The sequence below is a fragment of the Setaria italica genome, chromosome III (genome assembly GCF_000263155.2).
Source record: "Setaria italica strain Yugu1 chromosome III, Setaria_italica_v2.0, whole genome shotgun sequence".
Classification (NCBI taxonomy): Eukaryota; Viridiplantae; Streptophyta; class Magnoliopsida; order Poales; family Poaceae; genus Setaria; species Setaria italica.
In genome coordinates this window covers 5589736-5601540 of record NC_028452.1, presented here as the reverse complement: position 1 = coordinate 5601540, position 11805 = coordinate 5589736, and the positions used below count along the sequence as shown (strand labels likewise).

General features: G+C 49.0%; 1 protein-coding gene and 1 long non-coding RNA gene across 3 annotated transcripts; both read left to right on the top strand.

Annotated features, from left to right (window-relative positions):
* Nucleotides 1-3030: 3030 nt before the first annotated feature.
* LOC101776165 (3-oxoacyl-[acyl-carrier-protein] reductase 4) lies at nt 3031-5037 on the top strand. Its single transcript, XM_004960643.2, has 10 exons — nt 3031-3178; nt 3303-3451; nt 3652-3705; nt 3851-3931; nt 4016-4061; nt 4132-4259; nt 4368-4502; nt 4630-4723; nt 4809-4891; nt 4996-5037. The coding sequence occupies exons 1-10, from the start codon at nt 3031-3033 to the stop codon at nt 5026-5028; spliced, it is 951 nt and encodes a 316-aa protein (XP_004960700.2). The 3' UTR covers nt 5029-5037.
* A 21-nt stretch (nt 5038-5058) lies between these two features.
* On the top strand, nt 5059-11778 carry LOC101775914. Of its 2 annotated transcripts, XR_002676691.1 has the most exons (4): nt 5059-8402; nt 9038-9105; nt 10282-10335; nt 10491-11778. It is a non-coding gene; the product is annotated as an uncharacterized LOC101775914 (long non-coding RNA). The 2 variants fall into 2 exon arrangements; XR_214801.2 differs by having other exon boundaries at nt 5059-9105.
* The last annotated feature ends 27 nt before the right edge of the window (nt 11779-11805 follow it).

Sequence of the window (11805 nt, the reverse complement as noted above, 5' to 3'; positions counted from 1 at the left end):
AGACCGCAGGCGCGGCCGTGTGGCTGGCTGGGCTGGCGGCGTCGGGATTGGTCCAGCGCCGCGGGGCCCGCCGGTGTACGAGGGGGTCGGGTAATCCATGCGAGGTGAGCCCTGCGCACCTGGGAGCTGGGGGTGCGGTGGGGCACTGGGGCAGGGTTGGAGTTGGAGTACAGTGGAAGTGTCGGTGTACGTGGCGACCGGCCCGGGTGATCGGGGTGGTTCGAGTTTAAAAAACCCTGCTGCAGTCATGCATGAGCCCTGAACGCAGGCCACGACGGCCCGTACAGTAGCAGGTGCAACATGGGCGACGGGTTTTCGGGGGTACTCTACTTTCGTACTCTAAAAGAAATATTCTATCCTAATTATCAAGATTCTTTCCTCTATATCAATTTCTACCACACCGGTCTTACTCTATATGTCATCCTCTATACCAACTACCACATATTTTATTTTTCTCCCTCCCCCCAACCGTTCCCCTCCCCCCCCTCTCTCTCCCCCCATCCGTAATCTCCCCGACGCCTCGCCTCCTGGGCCTCCTCCCCGCCGGCCCCCTCCTATTCCTCCCTGCCGGCCTCCAGGGCCTCCTCCCCGCCGACCGCCCTCCTCCTCCTCCTCCCTGCCGGCCGGCTCCTCCTCTTTCCCGCCGGCCCCCTCCTCCTCCTCCCCCCGCCGACTAGCTCCTCCTCCAGCGGTGGATGGGACCCTGCGGCGGCGGTGGCGGTCCAGCTCCGGGCGGAGGCGCGAAGGGCGGTCGTTGGGGCTGGCAGCCTCGGGAGGTAGGTAGCGGGCACCCTGGGCGTCCGCTAGAAGTAGCGGAGCGTCGGCCGTCCACTTGGATAGCGGAAGCCTCCTAGTACCGCGGTGCGGTGTTTTTTCCGCTATCGCGATACTGGAGGATGGCTTAGAGGGTCGTGGTGCGGACAGCCTCAGGGCCTCAAAAATTTAAAGGCCTCCGAATCTTCAATTAGTACTAATTGACAAACCTTAATTACATAGAAAAAAAGCTGCACATGTACCTATGAAAGCCAAGTCTAAGATTCATGTTATTTGATATAAGCAGGACCTCCTCATCATGTTCAGAAAAAGATACAGTTGATGATTTCTTTTCAAGGAATACCAAAAGAGAATGATGCTTTTCGTAGAAACATGAGGCCAGCTAGTTGCTTGAGTAATATTTTTACCGTTTTTGCACTAATATTTGATTAGCTCCTAAGTAAGAAGTAACATTTGTAGAAGTTATATACTTAAAGTGAAAATATTCTTTGGGTTTGTCGCATTTTCAGTTTTTAAGGTCTCTTTATGATTTCGTTCCGACACCTCCGATTACGGGCCCGATATACCACAGTACCACACCCCGCACGTACTGCCACACGGGCGAGCCTCGAGTGTTGCACCTAGTGGTAGGGCCACACGTACAGTAGCGATCGATTACGAGAGCCAAATTCTTAGGGTTTTGCTAACATGCAACCATCCTGAGCTCCATGAGAAATTTTCTTGTGTTGACAAAAGAGGGGAGTGCTGAATTGCTGGTAGTGGACAATCAACTAGATCCTGTCCCTACGTTCCGATAATTGTGAATCCCAGCAAATAAGGTACTTGCGTAGGTACGTACCCTTACCCTGTTATCCCCATGCTAGGCCGTACTAATAATACTGGTTTAGGTTGGGCGAGGTGGCAGCCTAACTTTGCCTCGTTTTATGCTGCTGTTCCCGGGCCCCTCGATGCCGTCTTTGTCTTTGCCAGTGCCCCGTTCCCGTTGATGGCTTGTTTATGTTTCGTGCCAACATCGTGCGTGCAGCTGGGCGCTGGCCGTCTGCGCCTAGCTACTTTGAATTCTAGCTGCATCTAAAATTCTTTAGCCAGCTAAAACTAGTAAAAGATCACCTTGGGAAATGCCCCGATATTCTCCTCAGTCGCCCCTCCCCTCCAACGCGGCCAGCCTCGCGCGCCACCCTCCCCTCCGCGAGCTGGTCGTCGGGCGACAACGGGTAGTTCAGCCGCGATGACCTGCTGCCCTCACGGAGTTGGGCCTGCTCCGGAGGAGGTCCGCCCGCTGCATCTGCATGTAGCCCCTGCACCGTCCCTTGCCTGCTGCTACTTGGATCTCTGCATCGGTAGCCAGAGGCAGTGAATAAGAGCGACGGAATGATGAAGGTGAGGATGAGAGGAGTTGAGCTATTTTGTTTCTTCACATGTTATATATGGGCATCTTCGTTTTGTTGGTCAAGATGTCAGTAGCTATGACCACTAACCGAGAGCAACAATAATATTGATCAGCTAGTTGCGATTTTCTTCTAGTACAGTAATGAGTAGCATTTAATTTAGCCAGTGGATCAAACACCTCTAGGACCTTAACCGAGAGAGATGGGAATGAGATGAGCCCGAGAGTGGAAGTGGGGGCGTGACGCGACGGCAGGCCAGGTAAGCAGCAAGACGTGGGCGAATGGGAGCGCGCAGGGCGCCATCATTGGCGCGGTCATGCTTGCTGGTTGGGTGGGGTGGTGGCCTAGTGGGACGCCGAGCGGGACGCGGCCTGCATGCTCCTCCTGGGTTCGATCCCGCACTCCCGCTGGCCCCCCCTGACTTGCCGCCTTGGCGGATGCGCACGGGGAGTTTTCGCGCCGCAAAGCCGGCGTGCCGTGCGGCATGGCCAACAGGACTTGTGGCATCTAGGTAGCATACAGAGGGCCGAGGCAAGAGAGATCTGTTGACGAAGCCAGAGCGCGGCGTGCAATGCAAAATCTCGTGAGAGCAGCATGGGAGGAGGAGCGCACAACAAACACATGAGCGCATGCGTATGTGTGCATGGCTCCACGAAGCAGCGCAGACGTCTCGTTCCGTTGTGGTCATGCTCATGCAAAGCAAGCCTCCGTCTAATCCGCGGCGCGCGCCGTGCCCAGCCATCTTTCCGTCGCCGCCGACGTCTTCTGAGTTCTGAGCTCTGTCCTAATAAGCTCTAACCATCTTTGGATTCGAAGACGTCGTGAGCGTCGGCGGCTACCAATTAATTGACATACCAACCCCTCTGCCATGGCTGCCTCCGCCGCAGCGCCATGCTCCGCTGGCCTGAGCCTCACCGCCGTCGCCCGTGTGTCTCCGCCACCGCCGCGCCATGGCGGCAGGTTCGAGCTGCAGCAGCTTTGTCGACGGCCGGCGGCGACTCTGTCGTCCACACCAGGCAATTTTAACCAAACCAACCGTTAGCTAGACAGTAGACTGTATGAACATTGCATTCCTGTTATTGCCAACTGGCTTGGCATGATCTTTCTGATGAGCGAAACGACATTTTTTTGTCCCTTTAGTTAGGAGAGGCGACCGAATCATCAGACCTGCAAGTGTAGTGAGCATGGATGGCTGGGCGCAGCTTGAAGCGCCGGTTGCGGTTGTCACTGGGGCGTCCAGAGGGATCGGCAGAGCCATAGCTGTGGCTCTCGGCAAAGCAGGCTGCAAGGTGCTTCTTCAGTTACATGTGTTCTGCTTTTGCCATATCACAACTGAAAAAACTACACTGTTGTTTTGAGGAAGAAAACTTAGTAGATTCTCGTTCTTACAAACCTTATTACAAGGGTACTTTATTCGCATCATTAAGAGGAAAAGCGAAGAAACGTATGTCCTACTGAACCACCTCGGCTTTTTTTACTGTCCAATAAGGTGGTTGTGAACTATGCCAAGTCAAGCACGGAGGCTGAAGAAGTGTGCAGAGAGGTGAGCTGATTCCCGCTCTTGATCCAACCTGTGTTACAGTTTCATGCAAACCATGGCAGATGAATACAGCACATCACCTTTTCTATTTGTCGTGTCTTGTTTTGTTTTATCAAATTTGCGTCGAATTGAATGGCGGTTACTGCAGATCGAGGAGTCTGGTGGCACGGCGATCAGCTTTGCCGCTGACGTCTCCTGCGAAACCGAGGTTGAATCCATGATGACAACTGTGAGTTTGGCTTTTCTCTAGCCACATTTATAGTACTACATAGCGATCTAATCAAGCGCATGAGCGTGACTCATTAATTCACAGGTTATCGATGCTTGGGGAACTCTGGACGTGCTGGTAAACAATGCAGGTCTGAAGCCTGAACTTTTGCATCTACATCGTGTCAAAATTCACCATTCATGGTTCCATATAACGAGCAGGGATTACTCGTGATGCGCTGCTGATGCGGATGAAGCGGACCCAATGGCAGGAAGTGGTAGACGTGAACCTCACCGGCGTCTACCTCTGCGCCCAGGCTGCGGCGACAGTGATGATGAGGAGAAGGAAGGTACTGCCATTTTTCCCAAGACTCCTGCGAGGATCGGAGAAGCCGTTTGTTACGAATTACGATCATAGTCTCTTATGACACAAATTTTGACTACCTGGTTTCCCCTAGGGGAGGATCATCAACATCACATCGGTTTCCGGGATCATCGGCAACGTCGGGCAGGCCAACTACTGCGCCGCCAAGGCCGGGGTGATCGGGCTAACCAAGGCCATGGCGAGGGAGTACGGGAGCAGGAACATCAATGCAAGTAGCACTACCCCCTGCTTCTTTGAGTAGATGAAGAAGAAACATAACATCCTGTCTGAACTCTGAAACCATGAAGACATGCAAAGCTAAGCTTGTCTGAACTTGCGTCAAACTTGGCTTGCAGGTGAACGCCGTAGCTCCGGGCTGGGTGGCGTCTGACATGACCGCGAAGCTAGGGGAAGACGTCGAACGGAAAGCGCTGGAGACCATACCATTAGGTAGTGCACTGAACGATCTTCTGATGAAGGCTTCTGAATCTCGATTTTGTTTTGCTGCTGCGGCGGCTGCTGATGTAAATTACAGGACGGTTTGGGAGGCCAGAAGAGGTTGCCGGCCTGGTGGAGTTCCTTGCCGTTCATCCTGCTGCGAGCTACATCACTGGACAGGTGAGTAGGACTAACAGTGTTTCCGAGTTCCATGCGAACGAGTTCTACCATCAATTTCGAGGTTCTCAAGTTGTTAAATCGTGCTGGTGCTGGTGCTGGTGCAGGTGCTCCCTGTTGACGGTGGCCTGTCGATTTGAGCGGTTAAGGAAAAAAAAAGTCAAATAACACAATACAAGTACTATTCAAAATTCAAAAACTTGAATAATTATTAGAATAGAAAAGAATCTAAAACTTTTCGCAAAAATAAAATCTAAACTAAGATCTTAAAAGGAATTGCTGAGAAAGAGGCGCTGTCTTTGCTTCAATTCCCATTTTTTAGATGAGTAATCTAGATGCTACTTTTTTTACATTTCGATCAAATTAATACTATTCCCACTGTTAAATTTATGATATTTTTGTACCAAAGGTCACAGCCTTCAACTCCTCTCAGTTAAAAGCATAAGCAGTGTAACATTAGCTCCATCTTGGAGGCTTGGAGCCACCTTTGCTTCTTGGAACCTACTAAAAGAGTGATAACAAGCCAAAATCAGAATAAGCACACCATATTATAGTACACAAGTAAAATAAAAAAAAACTCCCCTCAAGAAACGTCGGCGGCGGCGTGCGCTATCAAGGCTGCTCGAACGGGCGCGCGGCTCGTGTTCCAGGCGTGCACGACGGCCATGAGACTGGACGGCGACGCCGACGCGGCCTGGATCATCAGCACAAGCCTCGATGGACGACGGCTTCTGGACCACCCAGCTCGTCGCCGGCGGATCCCGCCCGCTTCGGCGGACTCAACGAACGCCACGGCGCGCGGTCCGCAGCGCCTCCGTCCGTCCGTTGCCGCACTCTCCAGTCCCTGCTCAAGCACCTCACCGGTGCGCGCGGCTCGGTTTACCCATACGAGCTCAAGCAACTTCGAGGTGGCCTCTTGCGCGCAGCTCAGGGAGGCCGCCGTACCCGCCTTCTGCCTTGTGCGTACACAAATGTTTCGCTCGGCAAGGAAACTCTTCACCAATACATTGATGATCTGTGATGGTGCACGCCATGTTCCGGCTCGACGCCGTCGCGACCGTGCAGTTTGACGGTCACCTCCAGGCTCCAGAGCCCCCCGCGACAGCTCGTGCTCTGTGCCGCTGCTCGCGCGAGCAATGTCAGGCGTAGCGTGCACATGGCGACGAACGGCGCCACGAGTCCCAGGAGTCGGGTCGCGTCCGATGTCGCCGGGATCGTCGACGAGAACCACCTCCACCGCAGCTGCTACAACGTGCCCTTGCCGACATGCGCATGTCGGCGTGCAGCGTGCTGTCCATTGGCGCCGTACCGGCAGAAGCAGCTCGTGTTCGAGGCGTGTTCGGCGGCACGAGGCAGCGCGCTGGACGGCGACGCGGACATGGATCCCTCGGCCGCACCCCCGTAAACTGCTTCTGCACCGCTCCGCTCAAGTGTTCCACGCCGCCGGCCCCATGTCGTCCCCGATGGCTCCCGCTTCGGCGGCCTCGGCGAAGTATACGAACACCTCCGACGCCGAGCTCCCCGTGCTCCCTCACCGGCTCCGCTCGACGCCGTGGGCGGTCACGAGCTGCCAGTGCGGTGCCCGTGCCTCTTCTTCCTGGGCGCCGCTGCCGCCGGCGCTCATCGGACGAAGCTCCAACGCAGCGCATTCGTGCAGGGGACCACGGAGACTTGTCGCCGCATGCAACTATTCAGGTCGATCAATCTTGGTCGCACGGGGCTGATCCAACGAACAGGAAAGGCCAAGGGGTGGACGTCCACCACGGACGGTTCACGGAATCAGATTTGCTCCTTGTCAACCGATTGAGATTCTAGTTTTCTGTCAATCGATGTGCAGGCCCGTCGGATCAGCGATGGACGTGTGCAATTGATTCACGTGTAATCCATTTAATCGGGCCCGCCTGTGTGAGCTGTTGTGCCCGTTTTGGTGTTATCGGGTCCATGAGTGTTATTGGGTTTTGCCTGTGCAGTGGCTGTTGGCTGGCTTGCTGTCTTCTCCTCTCCTTCATTTCTCGATTCCACCGGATGGGTTAGGCTTCCCATGCGGCGAGCTGCCGTCAGTGCCGCCGCTTTCCTCTCCGGTGCCGGCAACCTGCTCTGTGCTCGCTGCTTCTGGCCAGATCTGGGTCCAACGATGCTATTACTCTAGCTTGGAATGGGCCGCTCGAATTTGTGTCCTATTTTCCATTTTTTTGACTAAGACATGTGACAATACATATTGAACATCAATCTGTTCAATCCCCTCACGAGCACCTCCAATTGAAGCCTTTCCTAAATTTTCTGTTTTTCTTAGGGTTTCCTGAAATTTATGAAATTTGGGGGATGGGGGAGGAATCTTAATCCCCTTTTTGTTGGATCTTGTTGGATAGTATCTCCATGTCCTGCTGAGGCTATTGTTTTAATTTCGTCTCATTTGGATTTGATTCGAGTTGTCTTTGGAGTTTTGTAGTAGAGCACAGGTAACAGTTTTAGCTCTGTTTCTGTCGTTTCAACAGTTGCAGTTGCAGCATGTCAGCTCGTTGGCAGTAGCGAGCATCGATTTTGTCTATCAATAGAAGCCTTTCATTTTTTTTTCAGATTGGCAGCAGCAGTGCAGGTTCTTGTTCATTTGCTTGGCTTTTGGTCACTTAATTTTTCACTAGGCAGCGACAACAAACAATAGCTCCATAGTAGCAGAACGTAAGCGGTGGCAGTAGCTTTTTTTAGTTCAGCTGCTCGGCTGGTTTGTTTCTCTGAATTTCTATCAGTTCGGTTCAGGACAGATAAGAAGCTAAGCGCCCTTGCTAACTGACTTAACTTGATACTAGATGGAACTAATTGAAAGAGAGCACTCAACGTGGATTCATTCTTTATGAAGTGTCTTTTTCGAGCTATAGTTTGCAATGTGATAAAAACTTTTTTAAGCATTCATTGTCTTATCTTTTTAAGCTTCTTTATTTCCTGTTTAATCTGGATTATTACTTGGCACTAGACACGCTACTCTACCTGTCCTTGTCTCCATTGGTAGTAAGAGCATAGTAGTAGTGGTTCATCCCTTATAGTGTTTTTATCAGTAGAATACATGACCGCTAGTTCTTGTTTTCACAGAAGTAATCTTGGCCTGCATGCTGGTGGCTAAATCTTTGTGTCATCAGTTTTTCACCAGCACTTTTGTAATCAAAGTCAAGTCCAACAGCTGCCAGACAACTTTGTTTTATTCAAAGCTACAGTGCAGCAATGTGTGCTGATTAATGTTAGCCTGCATCAATACATTTTTGCTTACAATGTAGTCTCAGTTTTTGTTCGTTAGTAATTTGTGAGGGGTTCTCCTTTGCTTTTGCTTCCGTGATGCTTTGAGATATTCCTAATTGTTCCTAGGGTCATTCTACTAGAGAGTCTTTGTTGATTTGTGTAGATTGGTTTATGCACTTAAGAAATGATGTATCAGATGACGATGATTCCTAAATTTCAGCAGTTTCTGTAGACTACTCACCATGGGCAGAGTGGATCGAATTTTGAGTGGGGACTGATGCAGGTTTGTGTTGTGCCTGTCCAATGCCCCATCAATTTTTTAAAGCCATGAAGGGGATCTGAATCTTTTTGTGTTTTCCCTAACGTTTGATTTGTTGTTGCTGCTGACTTGTTGTCGAGTGTGGGTTGGTGGGGGTGAGTGCTTAGTCTCTTTTCCTGTAGTCTCAATGTATATTTTTTTGGCCATATGGTTTACTGTTTTTCCTGTACATTTCTTGTAGAATTGGCCTTTTGTAAAAAGAATCTTTTTCATACATTTTTTCTTCTTTTTCTCATGTCATGGATCCTGAATTTGTGGTGCATTTAGTTCTGTATTTGCACATGTATTTTTGTTCTTTCAACGATGCTCGTAGATCCTATGGAATATGTCTTAGTATTTGGGCACTGTCAGGTGGTGCCCGTCTCTGTGTTCTGAATGTGGTTGTGCATTCTTTTCTAACCTCTTTCTAAGCATTGTCATTATGTTCCCTTATTTTCACCAGAAATGCATCTCTATGCGGTTTGTTGCAATGTTTGTGTGTATCCGTTGAGGCTGTACTTTACTGAGAATTATAGTCGAATTATTCAAAATTTCTCCATTATGCAACTGTATAATTTTAGAAATTGGATCTTGTAACTTCATTTTGTCTTGTCTTTCAGTTTTCTTTGTGGGGTATGATTGTGTTGTGTCATCACTGAAGATATAACTGGCAGGAGAAGCCTTTCAGGTACAATTCTTTGTGAATGAGGTAAATTAGTAATTCACGCTCCTATTTTAGTTGCAAGGTATTTTCTCAATGCTTAACTGTTGAATTGTGAGTCCATTACATTCCATTTCTTCTGATTCTGATGTGCGTTGCATGAGCATCCAATTAGCTGCATTTGGAGATGTGTGTGTTATTGTGTAATTCACACGGAGTTGTATTGGTTTCTATGTTCCATTTCTTATTTATCTGCTCCATTCCCCCTTTCTGTTCATCCATCCACTCCTTTTCTTGCATGTCTATTGCTATTATTCTAATTTTTTGTTTACTGTTAATTGGATCTACTTCCGAGATCTAGTTTTAGCCTGGCCTATGACGTTTTACACTCAACTTCTTTTTTTTCTTTATACATTTCTGTTCTGTATAATCATCATGCCTGGAGATTAGTTGTGCTTCTGTAGCCAATGGCATGTTCTTGTACCTTTGTACTATGAGATGTTAAGTCTACATTTTCCAAGTTTTAGTATGAAATTATATATAAGTTGTACTAGAATTACGACTTCATGTAGTAGTGTAGTTTTTTTTCGTTATTTTGATATAACTTGTAGTGTCCTCTGATTTTAGTGGTCCAATTGTAGTGTTGTTAGCATTAATCTTGTTGCTAGAGGGTTGTGTCCAGGTTCAGTAGTGCTGAGGTTCATTGCTAGTAGTGCTAGGTAGGTTTTAGCTTATAGTCAAGGAGAATAATGGCAGGTCATTAATTAGGAGGATATCATGGGCATGCTTACGGCCCTGTATCAGCTATATATGCACGAGAAGTGATGAGGGCTACTCTGGCCGCATCGACCAAAACTGCTTGTGTGTGTCTACCAGAGAGAAACACTAAGTCTGTGTTTGTGATAAACACTCGAGACCCGAGAGGGAGTGAATTCCAACAATTGTGAGGCCACATGAGTTGTTAAAATAAGGCTCGTAGTTTCTAAATAAGTTTGTTGGCCTTCAGCATGATGCCTTTCTGTATAAAAAATCATTTTTTGTGAAAACTTATTTTTTTTATAAAATCATTGTGTACATAGATTATACTCCAAAATGTACATTGTGAATATTTAATTTGCCAAAAAAATTCATGATGCCCCCTGCCCACTCCCCCCCTTTTCCCCTTTGTCTTGTGAGAGTAATGATCTTGTGGTTATTGTGCAGGGAGGCATTTGTGGCCCGTCAGGTCCCCACATTCACAAATCAGCCTACTCCATAGTATGTATACTCATGAATTAGCCTCTTTTGCTGCTATTCTTAAACCCTTTGCATCTGATTTACAGCACACTATTGATTTAAGGAGCGATTTAGTTTTTTTTTTGGTGTCATGACTTCAATACCTATTCACACACTCATTTCATTGAAAATGCCAGAATGGGTCCTAGAGGAGATTGACAAAAGGCGCCGCGGTTTCCTGTGGACCGGCAAAGAAAATGCCTTAGGTGCTCACTGTACAGTTGCCTGGCCACGGTTTGCAGGCCTACTGACTATGGCGGCTTGGGTCTATTGGACCTCAGGCTGGCGTCCTACGCCCTCCGTCTACGATGGCTATGGCTGAAGAAGACTGACGCGAACCGGCCTTGGAAGAACCTGCAATTGGAGTTTGCCCGAGATACTGTTCTTCAGCACATGTTCCAGACTTCCATTCAGATACAGATACAGCTTGGGGACGGCAATCTAGCGCTCTTTTGGCAGGATGCTTGGCTAGGACAATCTTCACCCTCTATTCTGGCACCAGATCTCTGTAACTTGATCGCGCCGCAGGTGAAAAGAACAAGGACGGTCGCACAGGCGTTGCACCAGAAGCAATGGATTCTAGACTTTGCCGGATGCGCTACAGTGCTGCTCTTACACAATATGTTCTTCTCTGGCACAAACTAGCCAATGTTCATCTAATCTAGGGAGTTGAAGACCGAGTCTTGTGGAGATGGGATGCCTTTGGAGTCTATTTTGCTCGTTCAGCCTACCGCGCCTTCTTTTGTGGAGCCACAAAGTTCGCTGCCGCTAAGCTGATTTGGAAATCATGGGCACCAATGAAAGTGAAATTTTTCATCTGGTTGGCAGTTAAGGAGCGGTTGTGGACGGCTGATAGAAGACATCGACATGGGTTACAGGGAAATGTGGAGTGTACATTCTGTGAACAGGAGCTAGAAACGACAGTGCACTTGCTAGCTGCTTGCCCTTACACAAAGGAGGTTTGGCACATCGTCTCGACAGTGCTGCACATACAGAACACCACCTCACTATCTGAAACCTCCTTAACGGACTACTGGGTGCATAAGCGGCGAGCCATGAGCAGATCACTAAGAAAAGGGATGGACTCCTTGTTTATGTTGATCTCCTGGATAATTTGAAAACAGCGCAACGACAGAAACTTTGATAGAGCCCCAAAAAGAAATCCTCTACAACTAACTGAGCTAATCCGAGAACAAGCTGCTGATTGGTGTGCGGCAGGAGCCAAACACTTAGCAATGTTCCAATGGCCGCGACAACAGCAGGACGACGCTGAAGCAATGGTACCTTAGTGGTTTCTTACCTTGACATTTGTGTTTAAACGGATGTAAATAAGTTGCCATGTAAGCTCAAGCTACATTTCAAAACCGTGTGTGTGAGCCCGGTAGGCCCGCGTTATAATAATTCTACTCATTCTTCTTAATACAAAGGTACGCAGCTCTCCTGCGTATTCTC